The sequence below is a fragment of the Branchiostoma floridae genome, chromosome 9 (genome assembly GCF_000003815.2).
Source record: "Branchiostoma floridae strain S238N-H82 chromosome 9, Bfl_VNyyK, whole genome shotgun sequence".
Classification (NCBI taxonomy): domain Eukaryota; kingdom Metazoa; phylum Chordata; class Leptocardii; order Amphioxiformes; family Branchiostomatidae; genus Branchiostoma; species Branchiostoma floridae.
The window spans coordinates 24,272,703-24,294,230 of record NC_049987.1 but is presented as its reverse complement, the minus strand read 5'-3'; the positions used below and the strand labels follow the sequence as shown (position 1 = coordinate 24,294,230).

General features: G+C 42.0%; 1 protein-coding gene across 1 annotated transcript; it reads right to left on the bottom strand.

Moving 5' to 3' along the window:
* Positions 1-265: 265 nt before the first annotated feature.
* Positions 266-11,274, bottom strand: LOC118422373 (protein FAM228B-like). Its single transcript, XM_035829892.1, has 8 exons — positions 10,946-11,274; positions 7,873-8,076; positions 5,043-5,120; positions 4,417-4,614; positions 3,567-3,647; positions 3,012-3,126; positions 1,865-2,009; positions 266-840 (listed from the first exon to the last, which is right to left on the bottom strand). The coding sequence occupies exons 1-8, from the start codon at positions 11,105-11,107 to the stop codon at positions 669-671; spliced, it is 1,155 nt and encodes a 384-aa protein (XP_035685785.1). The 5' UTR covers positions 11,108-11,274; the 3' UTR covers positions 266-668.
* Positions 11,275-21,528: the final 10,254 nt, after the last annotated feature.

The window sequence follows — 21,528 nt, the reverse complement described above, 5'->3', positions numbered from 1 at the left end:
ATATTTTTTTTCCATCCCACTCATATTGTTTGTTAATTTTCCTTGTAGAATCTGCCAATCAAAGCTGATGGGACTAAATTGTTATCAACTTCATGTCATGAAGTTAAGATTTTTGAATGGACAGTGAGAAATTTTGTCCGTCCCAACTAGCAAATTTCTGTCCTGGGACAGAACCACGGGTATCATTTTAAGTTTACGGAAATTGAATTGTCGGACAGAAGCGGTGAATTTTCCCCCGTCCCTATAACCAAAGTTCCATCCCTGGATACATCCCTGTTTTCAGTGCAACAACAACAACAATAACTAAAGAATCGGTAAAACACCTCGACTTTAAGTCTAGCAGCGTTACGAGGTGACGGGAGCGACAACAACTTGAAAGTTCATCTGTGTTGGTAGAAGTCATTCTTCAACTAGTTTGGACAGCACCAGTCTTTGTCAAGGAATGAACAATCCACTGCTGCCGTGACGTCACGTTATGCAGATAGAACTCGTGACTCAGTGAGTAGTGGATCATAAGTTGCAGGAAGTCATGACAGCAGTGGATTGTTCATTCCTTGATGACAAAGACTGGTGCTGTTCAGTCCAATTTTTGTGTTGGATATTACAGGTAAACTAGTTCAAGAGCAACAACAATAACTAAAGAATCGGTAACACTAACACTAGAAGCATCAAGAGGTGACCGGAGCGACTGCAGCGAAGGGTAATCTCTGGTGGCCGTACAGGGACCGTTTGTCATTCTCCCATTCCTCCATCACCAGTGAGAAGGGCTCGTCGTGTTGTGCCGCCCAGGTGGTGGGGAAGTCGAAGTGGCTGGTACTGTAGGTTCCATGCATTCTCCGCCTGTAATATAGATTTACACAGGTTAAACATGTTGATTGTGGGATCATGTTGGCGTAATGGTTTGGGTGTTTGGCCCCGAAGGTCCCCTAACATGGCGCCCTTGGGAAATGCACTTTACATAGCAATTCTCATGTCTCATTCCCCCCAGGTGAAAGAATGGGTACCAGACTTGGGTTGGGGCATTAACTTTAAAGGTGGCAGAATGGGATTGTTGCCCTTAAGACACAGCAAAAAACAACCAACTGTCTTTAAGGGGTCACCTTTACCTTTACCTATCTAAACATGTTGAGTGTACAATACTGGGGTTTCATGTCATATGTCACCTTGTAACAATGCATAAACTGAACTTAAGACTTACTATGAATTGTCGTTTTAAGGAACCCATTTGTTTTATCTGTACAATGGAAATCCACCACAATAACAATGTTTGAAAATATGTAAATAGTGTTCTAGAACATGTTACTGCCACTAAATCTTTTCTATAGTTTGTTTTCATTCAGACATATGAAGAGAAGCAGACAACTGGGTAGTCTATTTCACAGAAGACTTGAACCAAGATTTTTGTATAACATTTAAAGTTATCAATTTTTGTTTCTCTTTTAGGTTTTATACTTTTATTTGTAGAAATTTGAAGAAGAGAACTGTCAGCACTGATTCTTTCATTAATTTTCATCTAGATTTACCGAATAACCACTCTTTTGAATACCCAAGGCTAATGTGGTGCTGAACTCATGCCTGTCCTTGGTGCTGAACAGTGAATTATTCTTAAACACTGTGCCTTCTGATGGAGTAATACATAAAACTGAGGCTCTTTTTTCCTAGTAGCACATAGGGCAGTAAATTTCCTTGCTGTTACTGTATTTATTTCTTTATTGGTTTTACTTTTCAGCACACACAGAGCCAGGGCTGCCCAACAATATTCTTAGTACATAAAAAGTCGCCTAAAACAATATATACAGTGTATACAATCATAGTATCTACAGGGAATGGTCAGAGTAAGTGCATGTATAGAAACTGTACTGACCTGCTCTTGAGCCGTGTGTCACTGTTGATGTCTGTGAGCGGCATGGCCAGCCAGGTCTGACACTCGGTGCCATGCCTACCCAGGGGCACTAGGGGGAGCTGCGGCAACCGGTGCTGCTCCACCTCACGCTCCGAAAGGGTTTTACCTGCAAAGATGGATAAAGAATTAAAAATAGAAAAATGACTCGAGTCACAACAATTTCTGATCCTCGAAATTGTGATAGTCCAATCCTCATCAGCTTAGACAAAAAAATAACAGAGTAATATTTTTCATTGGTTTTTCTTTTTTTCTTGGGGAGCCCATGCTGTTAACTTTCATTGTTAAATCTATCATTTTAATGTAACCAAAGAACATTTTTTTCAATAACAGGGGTGCCTAAGAATTTGCACGAACCCTATGAAATTCGTACGAATATTATGTGATACACACGAATCACTATGCGAAAACGCACGAATATTATGAAATTGGCACGAATCACTATGCGAAATCGTACGAATTTTATGAAATTCGCACGAATCACTATGTGACACACACGAGCCTTATGTGATTTGCACGATCCTTATGCAAAAACGGCGGCCGGGAGCAGGGAGGAGGCATGATTTTGAGCGTTTCTACCCAAGATATTTATATTTCAAGGCATGGAATGGACATTTACCGTCGCAAAGATGTATTTGATAGCCTGTGAGCTACTGTTTAGCTTCATTTCGGCGTGTTACATCGTATTTTCAGTCGCCGAAGCGGCGAAGCCGCCATCTTGAAAATCCCGCTCCGTTTGTCACGTGACCCCGCCAGTGGTTGCGCAATTTCGCATAAGGATCGTGCAAATCACATAAGGCTCGTGTGTGTCACATAGTGATTCGTGCGAATTTCATAAAATTCGTACGATTTCGCATAGTGATTCGTGCCAATTTCATAATATTCGTGCGTTTTCGCATAGTGATTCGTGTGTATCACATAATATTCGTACGAATTTCATAGGGATCGTGCAAATGCTTAGGCACCCCTGAATAATATGTTATGAAATTCAGACCTTTTTGGCGACTGACAATACTGACCAGTTTTGACATTAACTTGTCTTCATACATGGTAAGAGTGCATGGCATCTACATGCTGATCGTAACTACAACTTGCAGAAATGTAGTCTTACCTGTGAGACATCTTATAACAGTTCTGTCCTCATCTGTCCTCTCTCTGCCCTGAGATATGAGCGGATCTCTTAACAACGATGTCTGTGCCTGGGGGAAAAATATCAACATCTTTAGTAAACATCACAGCAGTACTATTAGAGTTGAAAGTTATAGATATCTGTGATCTATACAGATGTCATATGTACACACCTGTAGACACACACATTTTAATACAAAATGCACCAAAAGTGGAGAAAATTTGGTGTCCTCGAACAAAGGTTGTAAGAACGCAAATTCCAATGTCTGAATCTGGTAATCAAAAATTTGGATAGCAGAACACTTGTTGCGGAGTGTGTTTGAATTATTCGATGGAAGCCTGTGTGGTACATGTACCACTTGATAACTCAAAATATCACCCGGTTTAGGACACTCATTATCGAGAGTTATCATGGCCCATGTATGACATAAATATCAGTACTATTCCTACATGCCTTAGACCTACACACAATCTGGTACACAAGAAAGCCAAAGTGGTAAGGGTAAGAAACCTTTCTACTATATAAGTCTGAACTTACCTTAAGAGGCTGTGGCCTGTTGCTGATGAGAATGAGGGGGTCGTACTCCTTAGGAGACATGGTGTCTAGGAACACTGTACCCTGTTGTGGGGAAAACAGTCTTAAATTTAGTAGGAGTCAACTGCAAACATTATCCATATTCTAGAATGCTGTGTTTCTTATGTAATATACAAAAAAAACATGAATTTGTATGTTTGTTCAGACCTTTGTAGTACCATAGGGCAGCAAGTGTCCTTGCTTTTTCAGTGGCAGGGTATATTTTGACAGGGAGGGGTTGCTAGCCCTTCCCCTTTAACATGGTCAAGGCACCTTCATTTTACGTCCGTTCTAAAAGACGGGTGCAGCCCCAACCAAGATGCCCTACCAAGGACTGAAAAGAGGTCTCCAAGTTAACGCTAGTTCACCTTTATCCGCAGGGTAACCTATTTCCGTTGATCTTAAAAATAGGGTATTTAAGGGTATCAAGATGACAGGCGGTTGTTTCAAAAGGCAGTGTTCTTTATATAATGAAAGTACTGCAAATTGAGTCAACAGTCCGTTGTCTTGATACCCCTATAAATAACCTGCTTTTTAAACAACAGTTATAGGTTACCCCATGGTTACCAACCACAGGTAAATTGTACATGACTGTATATACAGTAGTATCAGCAAGAAAAGTAAAAGAAATTGCTTGCCTTTTTATTGTGATAGTCGATAGAGTAGGTTTAGAACCCATGTTTTAGATAAGTATAATGAGTCCGGACACTATGATTGTACTTTTTTAAGACTTTGTATTTGCATGCTTGATAGGGCATGAATGTACAAAAGATGCTATCATTCAATCATTAGTAAGTGAAAGACAATTGCTTGCCTTTTTATTGTGATAGTCGAGGTACTTCTGGTGCAGCGTTCGTTTCGTCCTGTCGAGTTCCGGGTAGGTCGGGCCGCTCATCTCCCTCCGTATCTCCCTCCGCAGGGGGTCGTGAACCCGCTCCTCCCACTTCTTGTGGAGAATCTCTCGCTTTCTCAGGTCCAGGAAACTCTTGTAATCTACCATGGACTGCAGACCCTGGAGCAGGAGATAAGGACAATCTGTATTGTGTTTTTTCCACAATTATTGTGTGTATAGTCCGCGGATTGGCAACCCTTCCTCTGACCAAGAGGTTTGGAGTTTGTATGGAATAAAGTTTGAATCAAGCTACATGCACGCTACCAGAAAGGATCACAGTCCTTAGGACGGGACGTTAAGCTGTGGTCTGTTTTTTGCGTTTATGGTAAAAAAGCAAGCAGAATTTCGGTATAATGAAGTCTTATAAAAACTGATACAAAGCGCCTGTCTCCTCTGTCACAATCAGTGAGCTAATTTAATTTAAAGATGCCAAAACGGTCACTCTATCCTCTAACATTGCTGTTATGTACAGTGCATTCATGTTTTCCTTGACTGGTCTCAAGAGTTCTTGTTGCCATGACTACCACAGGTGTTTCAAGCATGCTCACCTGTACAAATGTGTCCTCTTCCTTCAGTAGTTGTGAGTACATCCGTTTTGTGTCTTTACTGCTTGGGTCGTACTTTTCCTGTAGAACAAGATGAGAAAATATTTTACACAATCATACATGTTGTATTTCATGGTTTGACACAGTGTGCATGCTTACAATAAGATCGAAGGATCACAGGTTTGATTTCTGACATTCCTTGCCATGGGAAAGGCATCAAGTTATTTCACTCCACCAAGTTCTAAAAATGGATAGCTGAGTTGCTATGCCTTCTGGCAAGGTCGTGACTTGGGCATTTTTCTGTAGCTGGGTCACTTGGGTACCATGGAAGGGGCCATGTGTCACGAGGTGACAGCAATTGATAACACCCGTGGAGTGGGGAACAGATGTAGAGGGGTTGGGATGTGACACGTATGAGGGTACGGGGATTCGACCGAGAGACTGCGACAAGGAAAGACGTGTCTACCAGAGCTCCGAATAAAGTCTATCATATCCGCAAACATGATGCCTCTATCCTGATTCTACTTGACCCACTCCTGGCCACGGTGACATATGCCCTTCTGACCTTGTGTTGTTCTAGAACAACTATTGCTGAAAACAAGAATTACATTTTCAGATGGACTTTGAGACAATTGACTCAAGTACAAAGGCACTGTCGATCAACCGTGTGTTTGAAATTCTAATGAAACATCACACTGCCAAGTGAGAGTGTTATGTGGTCTTTCATGTCCCTAGCATTGCTGACTTTTTTAATGAAAAGGCACAGCTGTTTTTCCCTAGATATTTACGAAATGTTAAAGTATTGCAAGACGCATAACTCATTTTGAGTCAGGCACCCCTGTAAATCTATTTTTTGTTTTCCGTCTTATAATCACTTTCTGTTGACCTGGCAACAGCATTGGGGTTTGCGTCATGGGCTTCATATGCCATTGAAAAGGGTGTTTTTACTAAATTGTACCTTAACAATGTGTGTGATATAGACACATAACTGACATTTTGAGTCTGCCCCACCGCCCTTGTAAATCTATTTGTCCGTCCCACTTTGTGTTGACCTAGCAAAACATTGTTCTTGCGGCGTGGGCTCAACTCAGTTTGTGTAAGGCACACTGGCCTTGAAATTAATTTTTTGGTTCTCATCCAACTTTGGGTTGACATAGCAACACTGTCAGCGTTCGCTGTGTGCGCCTATTGCCTTTGAGAAGGCTCGATGCCTGATTGAAAAGGGTGTTTATACTAATGCATACCCTAACAATGCGTCTGATATTTACAAAATGTTTAAGTAATGTAAGACCAATAACTCATTTTGTGTCAGGCACACTGGCCTTGAAATTTATTTTTTGTTTCCCATCCCACTTCGGGTTGACATAGCAACACTGTCAGGGTTCGCTGCGTGCGCCTGACGCCATTGAAAAAGGTGTTTATTACCAAAGCGTAGAACACAAAAGTTTCCCTGGCTAGTAATCCTAACCGATCAAGGTAAACGTTTTGATGTCATATCTAATTCAACAATACAGATTTCCTTGGCTTGACATCGAGAGTGTTCTTTGCACATATGTCCTGTTTTTGTCGAAGGCTTGCTGGTGTTCGAGTCAACCTGTTTGTATCATAAACACGACGCTTGCAACTAAGCCACGTTTGCAAAGAGCAAGCCTTGCCAAAACAACACCGATCCAATCAAAATATCCCCAACAAAGAAGCGAAAGATACTGTATCAGATGGGGAGTAAAGGTAAACTAAGGGGCCACACGGGTCTCATTCAGGACCTGAACCGTGTCAGATCCTCGTTACATCCACGCGAGGTATCTGTAGCGCTAATTGAGACGATGTATTCATTAGAAATGCGCGCCTAAAAGGAATATTGACCTATATGTGCACAATGCGTAAAGTTAAACGGTAAGACAAATATAGGAAAGCTACGGTTCGCTTGCCGTTAATTAAAGAAGTGTGCGTTTACACACAAACTGACCCGTATGGTGACGGAGTTCAGATGGTCTTTGTGGAAGAAGTTACTTTATTTGGACGTCTTTTCTATCAAACGTATTGGTTAAAGTTGTTTTTCTGTCTGAGTACGTTTGCTAGCCTATCAAACGAACAGGTGTGTTTGTGATTGTAGCTCTTCACCATCAAATAAAACAATGTCATGTGGGTACAATAATTACAAATGGTACCAGTGTTGCTTTTTTCTTGTTTGGAAAAACTGGATCAAGGACATGGATCATATGGCTGAATTCTTTATCCCCTTTTACACAATTAATGTCTGTGCTATCAATTTATTCAGTCCACTTGTTTCATTACATGTCTTTGGTTTTAAAACAGCTAACATGTTCTTTTTTTCCCACTCCATGGTGACAAAAGCTTGCGAATGAGACAGTCGTTATCAAATGGGACCCTTTGAGCCATAAGTCAATGCTATTGAGCTGAATTAGAGTTTTATCATCCTGTCATCTCTAGAATTTGTGTCCACTTGACTATCTCACCCACAAAGTGTTACCTGCTGATAAGAGAACAAGAAGAGCAGGTTGTATTCACCTGGATGCCCGGAAAAGTACCCATTTTTACACCTGGGTGAAGTACAAAAAGTGCCTTTCCCAAGAGCACAACATTGGTAGCATGCCAGGGGATTCAAACCCAGGATCTCTGACTTCTGAACCAAACACCCTAACTGCGCCAACACAACATGGCAATGAAAAAGAAAGGAAGAGTTTTTCTAACCTGGACAGCAGTGGATTGTTCATTCCTTGACAAAGACTGGTGCTGTTCAGTCGAAAATTTGGGTGAGTCCAATTTTTGTGTAGGATATAATTATAGTTCAATAAGAGAAGGTTGTACCCACCTGGATGCCCTGCACAGACTTCTTGTTGAGCCAGTCCTGGATCCTGTCCGCCTGTGAGACAGCCGAGCCGGTCCTGGTGCTGTGGGCGCTCCGCACCTCCCGCTGGTCCCGGCACAGGGTTCGATTCCCACCGGTCGGGGAGGACCGAGGGCGGTACAGCTGACTGGAGACCACGCTGCGCCCGCGACTTGTCCCCTTCAGTCTCTGCAAAACATAGATTAACGTTCGTGAATTTGCGTTTTGTGAGCAGTGGCGTCTGTCCTGCAGTACAATGTGAACCAGTCAGAATTGCCCTGAAGAAGGTGACAGACTGTCACAGAAATGTCGGTGAGAATAAAGCATTAGTTGTGTAGAAAGAGTCTTTATTCATGAATTAATGTTCTTTGAGTTATTTCAAAGTCAACTTGTTGAAATAAAAGTCTCAGAGGGCTGACTTTTAGATTAAATTTTTTGTTTCCTTGACTCTCCTCAAATGAACGTTCTTTGAGTTATTTCAAAGTCAACTTGCTGAAATGCAAGTCTTATAGTGCTGACAAGCTTGACAAGTAAAAACTTAACTCTTGTCACCCTTAAATAGGTATTTTTGTATCTCTATGTTGTATCCTATTGTTGCCTAGCTCCTGTTTGATTTTAAGGGTGTTTTCCAAACAAAGAATCTTTAAAATTACAACTATCCACGATTAATGTATTGATAGGAGGGAAAGGTACAGATGGTGCATTACATTCAAACTTCTGTCCTGCACATTTCTACTTTCCTGTGGTTTGTGTTTTTTGCTGTTAAGGCTTTTGTTAGGTTTCTCCTATAGAGGTGTCCCGACTTACAATAACGACAAAGGGAAGCCCCAATTCACTTCTCTCATCAATTAACAAAAGAACACATTTAGTCTCCAAACATAAAAGCAGGTCCGTACCATTTACCAAGGGAAATCACATTTAGTACCTCTAATAAAAGAGAGGCCATCTGTTCAATATGACTTCTTTCAACAGATACAAAAGAAACCACCTTCTATTGACGACCGGGAAACACTAAAAGTAAGTGACTTCAGTCAATTTAATGGCTATTAATTTTCATTATGTCTGCATTATTGTGGTGAAATAATGACAGCTATGGGAAAAGGGAACTTAGAGAACCACCAGTGGGGATAGAATCGGGTTGGTTTGTTCAGGTAATGGCGCCATTATGAAAAGAAGTGGGTGGGGGGGATGTAATAATAGGAGAAATTGATTAGCGGTAACAACTCCCCAGGGAGCCACCAACACAATACCATCAGAGAGATTAGATTGCCTCGTGTGGGGTGCGTGAGTGTTGTCAAAACTTTTTTCTGCGCATTCGCGGTTCGTGCGGGCGGTGGGATGCGTTGCCGGGGCGTTGCTAAGGGGAGTGGGGAATGCCCTTTGAAGCGGGCGGGGTGTTTGTTTAACCGTGACTTATATCTTGGCTGGCATTTCAGACTCTGCGCTGGTAGCTGAGGAGTAGAAGAAGTTCATACAGAGTCAGCTGGGAAGCTTTTGTGACACGTAATCTAAAGATTTTTCACGCTAAGGAATGCTGGCACTTCTTGATCAAAACTTTGTCCTATAGAAAAAACTGCAAACTGCTAGAAAAAAACCTAGAGCTTACACTGTATGGGGGGAATTTTCACTTACAGTAAACCTCTTCGAAACACAAGTTTTTTGTGGACATTTTTCATATTCCTCTCATGACCTGTTTTTTTCTTCTTTCTTTTTAATCAGAGCAGGTAAATGAACCAGATGAATAAAATTCTACTTGATTGCTGGAAGTTCTTTGATTAGAAAATAACCTTTAAAGTGCTCCTTGTGCAATGAGCGACTTTTGTGAAAAGGTGTGTTCAAAACTGTAAAAGTATAATCATGATCACACCTGTTGTTGCAAGAAGTGCCTTTAATTGACTGAGATAAATAAGATAAGAGGATGCTTCACAGCAAACATGCATGAAACGACACAGTTAAAGAATTCCTCTCTGCCACAGAAACTTAATCATGGTGACAAAACAGGTCACCTGTGAGTGTTTCTCTGCCCAACACCTGATTTATGCTTAGTCTAGTGTAAAAAAAAAGTATGGAACTGATAAAACTGAAAAAAAAATGCCTGTAGTCAAACTTCCATACCTGTCTTCAAAACTATCAGTTCTATAGTGAAAGAACCATTGAAGTAAACACTAAGGTGTTGCATACAAGCAAAGGAGTGTCCAAGATGTGTGTTAAGGTGCCTACCCAAACTTTGATCACTTTCAGCATGTACTTAAGGTTTATCATAGTGGACATCAAGCAAATAGTGCACATTTCAATTGGAGTCACTGTGGTATTTTCTGGTTGTATACTTTAAGTTGGAGAAGGGCATCTTGGTTGGGGCTGCACCTGTATATTGGAAGGGACATAAAATAGGGGAAGAGCTAGCAACTCATCATCAGTCACTGTGTTCTGCATCTATAGTCTGGAAAGTCCTATAGCTGCATTCAGTCTTTCTTCATCTAGCAACTCCTCCCTGTAAAATTGTACCCAGGTGCTACTGAAACATTGAAACTTTTGGCCTATGTGGCACTAGCCACAACTGTTACAATACTTGAGGTTGCCAGTTAAGAATTTAGACCCGCACTATAAGAAGCCCTGTCACCCATACCGAGACGTGTTGTTACCTGTAAGTCAGGTGTGGTCAAGTGGAAGGTGTGTGGTGGCAACAACTGGGGTCTGATCTCAAGCAACTTTGCCACTCAAGTAGTCAATCAGTACCGAAAAGAAATTGCTCTAGCTTTCTTCAAGACTTTTATTCCTTGTTGTAAATTAAGGCACATTGTAGAGAATCAACACTGCAGGAGGTATATGGTGGTTGTAAAGTTTCTTTCACAGCTGCTGTTGTCCAAAGTTCGCTTTTTGTTCTTCCTATTTCTCAAGTGGTCTTGTAACCGATTTGGGTGGCGGGCGGTCTGGCTTTAGACACTTGAAGAAGGGGCTACAGTCCTCAGGTTTGACTCAAACATTCGTCAGATTACAAGTGTGAGTTGTAAGGACTTTCTCCACGAAGGAATCCAGACTTTCGCCGATCGTGACTCACCTGAATTTGCTCCATTTCCCGTCGGCTGGCCAGGGCGAGCTGGTCCGCCGCTTGTCGGTCGTGCACCTCGATGGAGCCCGAGCCCTCGCCCGCGCTCCACGTCGACGCCCTCCCGAACGACTCCCGGGTGAGTTCCCGGCCCCTAGCAGCCATGACGGACATCGTGGCTTCCCTGGTTGGGATCTATTAATCGCTGTGAAATCAGAATGAGAAGCTATGCTACTCAAACAGCGTGACAAGTTGCCATGCTCAAAGCTTGTTGTGGTTATGCAAATCACCGTTAGGGTAACGCCCCCCGGGCGAACCACCCTTAAATATCCATCCGCTCGAGCCTATTTTGCGTTTTCAAAATTAATATTGGGGTCAAATTCCATCTAATTTGCACTTTAATATCTTTTTTAAAATCAGAATTTGATAGTTTCGTATTGAAAACATAGAGGTTAATGCTAGATTTTGATAGGTTTACTAAGTACTAAATTGTTTGTAGCGCAGGGTGACAATATGACGTAGTCACGTAACGCGGTTCGGTCCGGCAGGTTGTTACTCCCGTTGTCATGGAGATCGTCAACAAACCACTTCCGCATCCGGGACCTTTGGGCGCCATTTTGAAACTCCAGACGACGTTCGGCGCGAAAGGTGAGTGTGGTGTGTTTTGAGTTTCTCCATTTTGTACCCAAATATTGCCCTTTTAAAGATGTTTTTAGAACATCAGAGGGTGTGTTTACGTCTGGCACGTTAAAAGCTCTTGTTGAGAAATCCTTTTATGCTGAAAACTGTCGGGAAGTTATACGAAAACGTTGGAGAAGTTCAGATTAATCGCTCGCGGCAAAAATAGCTCAACTAGCAGACGATATTTTGTAAACTCCGTGACGATTCAAAAGTGTTAGGGTACATTTTGGGTTCACAGCAGTAGTTATGGTGCACATAAGTACTGTCAAAGAAACACAGGCACACTACTATGCTCATAGTTAGTTTGATTTTATTTATGTGTCCTGTGTGTGTTTGCGGGTCGTGGGAGGGGGGCATGTTGCCATGTTGTGTTACATAATATGTCAGATTGTACGTTTGTTTAAAAATAACAAGTCTTTTGTTCGGAAAGACCCGGCAGATATCACATGAGACAGCAGCCTGGCTGGCGTTTGTTCACATCACATTGTCGGTAAACTGCCTAAAGGCATAACACACCTGGTCCATGTTTTGTAGAGTAAGGCCAGGTTGATTTGATTATATGGATGACATCCGTGCATACATTAATTTCTGGCCGTTTTCAAAAGTTTTCAACCTTTCCCTTAAATTGTACAAAGCAGATGCAAAATGAGCAAAAGATACCATACAGTACATAGCAAAAGAAAGAAAAAAAATATTGGAAAATGTCAGAGAAAAATATGTGAGAGAAACAAAACGGAGAATCTGTTTGTAGTGTATACAATTGAACTGTCCTTAGAACTTAGTTATATTTCATATTCTAATGAAGGCTATTCTGTTGTCAAGCTTTTTTTAATTTGCGCACTTGCATCGGTTTTAGGGTTCCAGAGGATGTCATCCATATAATCAAATCAACATGGCCTAACTTACAAAAGCTGACTGTAAGGTTTGAGCCACTCAGACGCTTTAGAAAGGACCCTACTGTTATCAGTAAGTGTGGTGGGTTCTTTTACATTTTTGAGGTCCTCAGAAATGAGACCTCTGGCTTTACATTGTAACAGTGGGGTTCAGGCAGCGCCAAACTGACCATGCCAATGGCTCTGGGCTTTTGTCATAGTGGTTTGTGGTGCTGGGTTTGTGGTCTAGCAGCCTGGGTTTGGCGCGAGTTAGAATCCTGGGAGCAAGGACACTGTTTCTACTCTTTTCTTACAACGTCTCATTGAGAGAACGTCATGTCCCTAGCTAAAGCTCATTTTCACCTGAGTTGAGTGAGGACATTCAAAATGCCTTTTTACAACATTGAGGCCTGCTACAGATTTGAACCCAGGATCTCGAGATCATGAATCAATCCTAACAACAAGGTGGCAGAAGTCCTTTGATATGAAACAATTGTGGAGATTGAAGATAAATTCTTTTATAGTTGAGTGTCCAAATGGAAAGGCACAAGTTGGTCTCGCCTCAACATAATCATTGTAAACTCCAGGAGAGGGTCTTGTACTTGTAGAACAGTATACTTCTATACAGAGATGTGCAAAAGTTAGGTCTGACGGGTCGTTGGGTGTGATATAACCAGCTGCTGCCGTGCCGCGTGCCTGCAAAGCTGATGTGTTACGCGGAACGGCCATTGTACCGGCTATATAGATACAGATACAGAAGCTGGTGTGTTACGCCGAAGGGCGGTTATACCGGCTATATAGATACAGATACAGAAGCTGGTGTGTTACGCCGAACGGCGGTTATACCGGCTATATAGATACAGATACAGAAGCTGGTGTGTTACGTCGAAGGGTGGTTATACCGGCTATATAGATACAGATACAGAAGCTGGTGTGTTACGCCGAAGGGTGGTTATACCGGCTATACAGATACAGATACAGATAATTATCCTCCTTATTTGTAATAGAGGTTTGTATGAGGCAATTCACCCAGTGGCCAACACTTTGATGCCTTGTTTTCAGGGAGTCTCAGCACTTTTACCTTCTTGTGGGAGGGCATTGTTGGTCTTAAGTTCTCAAATATAACAAGACTACCTCTTGGCTTTCTCCTCACAGTATTGTGAAATACTTCATTGATAGCACTTTTTACAGGTTAAGTTTCGAGACACTAGTTAGACAAGGAGTTATGTAACAGAAGGATATCTTCTTATCCTGTTGATTTCATCTGAATTAAAAATGAGAAACAAGCTTTATTGACATGACAGTACAGTGACTTTTGTATTGAATAAGAGATTTGGAACGCTGATTGAAGTTGTTACATTAATCCATCCTCGTGATCACAGTGTAGACAACATGATTAATATGTATATATATAATTTCGAGACATAATATTGAGTCTTAGAGAGTCCGTTGATTACATAACTGATCGTATGTTTTGCCATGGCTAGAATTAGTAAATGCAGATGGTTTCCAGGGTTGAACAAGTTTCCTAGCTAAGATTGACTTGTTCTATCGGGCAAGTGCATAAAAAATTCACTCGCTCGAAAGAAATTTTTACTTGCCCAAAATTTAAGTGAATTTTTAATGCATTTTCACTTGGATGGAATTCTTTTATCACTGACTCGATTTTTCTATGTTGACTAATGCTTGATGCCGCGACTGTGAAAAGTAACAAGTATATCAAAATCTCAATCATTGAAAAATCTTACTTGCCCGATCGGGCAAGTGGGGTAGGACATCATGGACATGCACTTGCCCTATGGGCTATTTTATCTGTCCGGGACAATAGGGCTTGTGGACTTGTTCAACCCTGGTTTCTCTAAAACCTGTTTCGTTGAAAGGATAAACTTGTCAAAAGAATGTTTAAGAAAACAAATTAAACGGCAGCCGTTCCTGTGTTCAGGTGGTTACATGAGAGGAAGCTAATGGCTTTTGTGTTGAAACCGGACACTTGTCGGGTGGATTCGCTTACAAAACCGCGGCCTGTTGTGCCATAAATGACAAAGGTCAGACGACTAATGGATCGCTGACGGTTTTCATGTATCAAACTGTTTGGTGTGGCCGCGGGGAAGACTGGTCGTCGTGAGCGTCGATTCAAAGGTGAGGATAAAGCAGGGGGATGGAGGGGCTGTTCCTGGAAAGGGTAGATTAGGGTCTGTATGGGGGGATCCCAGTTACCCATAACGGTAAATTTAGGAGGCCCAGCAGTGCTTTTAAAAATGTAGATGGCAACGGTCAATTGTAAGTTGACTTGAAACAGGTTTTGGGAATGAGTTAGGTTGGCAATACTGACTTGTTCACTTCTTTGTCATTATGGTCCAGCGATGATAGATGACAATGGTTCGTTGTCATCATCATCATTATGGTTTGTTGTAAATTGTCTTGAAAAAAGGTTTTGGGAAGGAGTTAGGTTGGATTATGCCTTACTGATTGTGTCTATGGTGTGTTGGCAAAATTTGGCTGTGAACACTGACGCTGTCCGGATGCTCTGTTGAGACTTTTGGGAATCTGGCATTCATCTCTGCAATACAAATAATTTGTCAGTATTGCTTAATGATGCATTCGGGATCACAATTACGTGCGATGTAGAATTGAACCAACAAATTGTACTACATGAATAATTTACGGACAATGCTTAACGTTGAATTAGAGCGGGCCTGTTATGATTAACGTTGAATCAAGACAACTCCCTACGCCTTACAGAAAAAGACATGCAGACCCTCTCAGACTTGGGGATTAGGGAAAGAGCAATTGGATAACGGGAGAGGCTTAGGACATGTCACATGCTTCCTACATATGCTGCCAATATGCAGATGAAACGGATTAAGCCAATGCTTGAATCACGCACAGACAAACGTGTTTTGTACAAAGTAACTGACACTGTACATACTAGTCTAAGAATAGTAGTAACAATTCAGATGTGTTGGCAACATTCTCTGCATCTGATGCCAAGGTTGGTTAGTTGCAAGCTGTTGTGGAAAAAAAGGTGAGGAAATATTGTTGTATCAATCAGTGTTACAAAATCAGATGACAAATTAATAATCATTATCTATAGCAGAGATGGTTTTATTGCAAGTCAAAGTCTGAGGTAGGTCTGGAAATGCAAGTGTCCGATTGAAGTATATTCTATGATATGTATTTTGCAAGGGGTGATTGTATGGCATTGTATATTATTTTAGTGTAGGTTTACACCAACAGAAATGGTGGTTCTTTGTCCTTTTTTATTTACGGACCAAGTGATTACTGAAACTTGTGAAAACTTGGTTTTCAGCATATCAAAGAAGAGTTAATGTGTGCGGTAGCTATAGTGTACTGTTATGGTAGCACAGTCACATCTTCAGTTCTTGTCTTATTTTGTGGTACCTCTCTGGCTCGCAAAAGTTGGGGTTTGAAGAGTAATTAAAAACCAATGTAAATGCACATTAAAAAGAAGTCTATGATAAGATTGCTTTATTATCTAATTGCCCAGAAACTATCAATGACTAATCAAAAATGACTTAACATGATTTAATCTTTATATTCTGTTTGAGGTTAACAGGTGCACATACACCTGTTACATGTACACTGCAGTACTGCTATGAGTTAATAGGGGGCGTTGCTGCACCATGAACTGTCTAGCTGTCTTTAGCAAAGGTCTTTCACACCTATAGACATGTAATTAGTCTACCTGTGGAAAAACAAGCCCCTTTGCTTACAAGTCCTGTTTTTCCACCTACAAAACATCAGCATCTATTTGTTGGACCATGGAAGAGACAGCTGTGATGTCGCCAAGGTCATGTTGTGAACTTGAGGCAGAATTTACAGTAAACAGGTATGTTTTGGTAACATACATAACTTGGGGAGTGAGTGGCACGCTGCATATGGCAGTGAGTGTCTAATAATGCTTAATGTCAGTGTAAACAAAGGAGACAATTGCTAGTGGAGGCTAGAATTTTTTAATGGTATTCTTTGTACAGTCAGTGTGGCAATGCTTCTGTTTGATTTTTGCTTAGTATACTTTGATGCCTCTGGTATAAGGCTGAGTACCAGTACAGAAAATCCAGGCACAGTTCAGGTCCAGAGGATCAAGCCCAGGTCCGGACGTGAACCTGGTTCTGATTGTCTGGGAAAACTTCCTGTGTGAAAATCAACTCGCACCGGGCGGTTCGAACCGGTCCGAGGGCAGTCCACCTCGTCCGCCTACGTGAAAGGCGTCCGCCCCGCGAGGCTGCCCGTCCGCGCGCCGGGCGGTGAACCGTCATTAAGTGGTTCAGCACGTTCGGCAGTTCAGGACCGCCGGACGCTTCGGGCGCCGTAAAACACTTAGAAAAAAATTGCCGCCGCGTGACCAAATTTTGTCTAAGTCCCTAAATTGTCGGAAGCCGTGCGACAGCGCCCCCTTCCGTACACTAAACGCAGCGACCAGAAGAGCGCTAAAGTCCGCAAGTGAGACTATTAGACATTGTTAGAGGCATACATTACGTCCAGTATTACGGGGCAACAGCCAGAGCGGGCGAACACTAATAGTAATAACGTTGTACTATCGCCTGAACAATACTATGAAAATAAAAAAGAGATATTTTTCTACCCTCAAATCTACAACTTTTCTTCTATATTAATATTTTGGCCGCGACTAATGAATGGGTGACGTATTTTCTTGTACATATTCGTTCATTAATATACTGTCACCACGCACGGCTATCTGAAGTAAAGAGAGTAGCAAAACCAACTGATGGGTCTTCTAGTAAAGTTTACATACACTTATAAAATGCTGTTCATTTTCCAGCTTACAGTGTAGAGAAATTTGAAAAATCTGCTCCGCTACTCAGCGCGGTTTTTTTTCTGCCTTTTCAGCGTTGCTCGGGCAATCCCAGTTCCAGGCCGCATCAGCTGAAATGAACAGCGGGTTGATTGACATCCCGCCTGTGCGGCGCACGTGAGCCTTGGCGCCTTGGTGGTCTTTCCAACCACACATTGGCTGTTGCCATGGTGCAATGCTGGCGGCAGCCGTCTGATGTGTACAGTGTGGGACAATCTATTTACTGGCTAGCCAATCGCTACAATTTGTACGAAATGAGCCGGAGACGTCGATTTTTACTGCAAATAATGAGCCACATGATTGGTTGTAAGAAACTGCAACTGAAATCCTATGCCCCACTATCAAGTTTCTTGGAAATTCATCTGAGTATGGCGAGCCAAAACACGTTGTTCAACCACGTTCTTGAGCCCCCTGGTCGTCAATAAAACATACGCAGAAATGTGACAAACGGAGAAATTTTACGATAAATTCAAGTGATTCAGACAATGCCGAAATTGTCGCAGTTACCAAGGAGGTTAAAAATCAATACATCGCGTGACTTTTTGTGACATAATTCAAGTTGTGGGCCCTGTCCGAGTTTTTTGGACGGGAAAATACGTCTGGGAGAACTGCGACAAATGCCTGTTTATGGTCCCACCCGGGGCGGTCTAAAGAAGTCGGCTTGCTCTGACTTGCAGGAAAATATCGCAGTTTGGATTGTCCATCACCTCCATGCGGCGTTGAGTGCGCGGATCACACCTACATGTTTACCCTCTCGACGCACCAGTCTTTCTATCGTATCTCTTACACTATCCAATGCCGTGCATGCAGCATATAAAATCTTTATTGACACGACAAAAGTAAAGCGACTTTCGTAAGGTCTATAACTAAACAGACATATGAATATCTTTAGGTATGAATAAGTCATTGTTACGAAATCTGTTCTCATGAAGAATGAACATGTTTTTTTAGTCCTGTTTGTCTCTTTTTTCTCTAGCGATAAATGAGAAAAAAGTCTTAAACACGTAACAGCAGATACGAATAGTCACGCAGTGGCATGGTGAATTACTCCGTATTTCGTTTCTAAAACACACGAACGCTGTATTCTCCGCTCTGCTGCCGTGTTTGATTTGCTAACTACATTGCCCACGCCTATAGAATCGTTGTCTTCCAAGCGCAGTGTATCAAAGTACTATAAGAAGAATAAACGACAATACTATTGTAGGTCACCCTGGCACAAGTCTAAGATCACCGGTGCACCACACACCTCGGGATTGATCATGCTCGCACGGCGTTAAAACGGGCGGAGAAAAGTTACAGATATCTAGACCACCATTGCTCTCTGTAGAACTAATCTTTCTACCCTATGATTAAATAATTGTCTCTGGCGCTTTACAAATAGGACGACATTGAGTAGCGCTACGTTTCCACTGACTGTCATGGTACCAAGCGGCGATTCTGTCCAAATGTGCATTGATACGGGAGATGATGTTGAAAACGTATTTAACATCTTTAATGCCTTTCATGACGTCCGGCATTATCTAGTCTTGTGGACAATACCTAACATGATTTGTGAAGTGCAATATTTGAAATGTTTCTCACTTTCAAAAATTTTCACCAACATTTGGAGTCGAAGCGCAGGCTGTGGCCGGAAAGGAACTTTTTTTGCGAGCAGTACCAGTTGGACCACCTGTTGGACGACCTGACTACCGGTAACTTTGCAGCGAGACTTCAATCGACTCTCTGAAAACGTGTTGAGTTTGACCAGTAATATTCCCCTTGAAATTATATGAAGAAAGTCAGACTAAAACAAGTACAGTGCTGTGTCACGCTGGAGTACGGTACCCAAAACAGTGCACGGGTAACGGTTAGCCGAACATCTAACGCCTCCATTTTACATAAATAATAAATGCTAAGATACCGCACTCTTAATCTTATATTGTGTTAGAAGGGTTCACTACTTTATCATTTTGACCTGTACTTAGCTTGAAGAGCACAAACGTACAGTAAAGGTCGAAAATATGTTAGTCGAAGCGACGACTGGATCAAGAAAGATCAAGAAATGCATGGCTGCATCCAGCACGTCTATAATACAGAAGGAGAGACTATGCACTACCCGTGCGTCGCAAACTGATATACTGGGTTAGGGATGGTGACGCACAATCTGGGGGTCGATGGCATGTTCCTGGGAAATTTGGACGCTTCATCCTTCGTAATATGATAGGGCAGGGAAAGGTCCTGGATCGGGCCAGGGACAGGCGGATCTCAGGACACGCAACAGTGCCTCCCGAACCGTTCTGAACGTTCGGACCGGCTATCAGGATTATTGTCAGCAGGGTGTCAAGTTTGAAAGATACTCCTGTCTGCCCCTGGGGATAACATGTGATTAAATAACTGCATTGCGCGTGCGTCGCGGTCATTTCAAATTGAAAATTCACCAGTAAACAGTTTCCTGATGTCCTGTGGTATTTTTCCGCTTTTTAGTCTTATACTAAGGCTAAATGTACATACTATCATGGATAAGTTGGAAGAGGTGTCGCGTGAGGGGTTTGTACGTTGTCGTTTCGGGTCAGGATGCATCAAAATGCCATGGAGAGATGGAAAAGGACTAGCAACACAACCTATTGTGTGGAATTTACTTCTGGTGCCGTTCCAACCGACTGCCGAAACTTCCGTGGAATACAAACAGACTGGAATACAAACATCCCTTCTTGTTCAAGACTGAACTGGTAAGAAATTGTTTTACGATTCGTTTAGCAGTGTTACCCAGTGTGTTGGATGTGAAAGAATCAATAGCACAGTCTCCACAGTTTACCGCACTTACTGGGACTCCTGGAGGGCTGTATTATGCACATGTTTTAGCGCCCATTTTCGTGAAAACACAGTGGTACGACGTAATTTTCACTTTTTGCATCAAGGAGGAAGTCATGTTACCACGCACCGTTGCATATTATATCAATAACGATGTAATTATGATCGTCTTACAATTTCCGTATACACCACTGATCGGAGGTAATTTTTAATTATTATTATATTAATCCATGACGAAGGTAACGAAGTTGTTTCCTCAATGTCCCGGGTTTGATAAAACCTCCCTAGTTGGGTCAACGTTCTTGGTCGGACATGTCGGAGCCAGGCGGATCTCTGGACACGCCACAGTAAATCCCAAACCGTCTGAACCGTTCGGACGGGCTGTCCTGATTATTGTCAGCAGGGAGTCAAGCTTTAGAAACTCGCCTATCTGTCCCTGGGGATAAAACCTGTGAAATTCCAACGAAGTTGTTTTCTTATCTGTGCTTCAGTGGCGTATCTTCATGTACCATCGATGTTGTGTAACAATTAGACTAAATGCACAGACAGAACAAAGACTAAATTGTGGACTAAGCGTAGTTTAACTAGGTCAGGTGTCCATCATGCTTCGTATAGAGTAGAGAGAGAGAGAGTAAAGTACAACTACAACTGAAAAATATTAATATCAACGTTCCATAGAATTTTTTCTACTCACCATGGCATGACTTCCTCCTTCCTCCCAAGGACGTTGTATCCATGTCCTCACGAGCGGAATTTCCCCGACAACAATCCCCGTTTAATATAGTTCCTCCTTACCAACTCTTCAAAAAACGTTTATTCACTTGTGCCGTAAGTCAAGATTTCGCCTGCTATTTACACAGTCTACCTTTGACGAGCGCTAGCATGAAAATCTATCAAAGTTTACGATGTGAAAGTTGAAACGTCTACGTAGGTTAACAATAATCCTCTAGGGCGATGTCTTTCGATCTCTATTCATTCAATCAACATTGTATAATAATGAAGCCTTCAGAATATCGTTGATTTTACAAAGGTTAATGAAATCACATGCACAATAACTATACACTAGAGGCAAGCAGATTTTACATCCTATTTGCTTCGCTGAAAATCTAGTAGATTCTAGACTTCTAGTACGGCCTAAGCTCAAAGGTGCGGCCGGACGTTGGTGATTTTGCCACCCCTCCAGAAATTGGAGACCCCTTGTAGTGTGACATGTTGATTCCCGCCCTACGAATCGGTCTTACATATGGTAGGCGGCTGTCCCCGGAGACCAGTTCTGCTGGGATTAGGAAGGAAAGCTTTACGGAAACACCGGCCAATCTTGTCAAAAGTCGCTTGTGCGCAAAAGTAAATTTACTGACGAAAGATTCCGATAATAATTGTACAGACGCTTTATAATACGGACAGCATGACACCCA

Bases quoted from the DNA above. Each gene is read 5' to 3' on its own strand.
- LOC118422373 (XM_035829892.1), bottom strand. From the start codon at position 11,107: ATGTCCGTCATGGCTGCTAGGGGCCGGGAACTCACCCGGGAGTCGTTC. The intron at 8,077-10,945 runs GTGAGTCACGAT...TATGTTTTGCAG, and splicing joins GGGAAATGGAGCAAATTCAG to AGACTGAAGGGGACAAGTCG. The intron at 3,127-3,566 runs GTAAGTTCAGAC...CTGTGATGTTTA, and splicing joins ACAGGCCACAGCCTCTTAAG to CTAAAGATGTTGATATTTTT.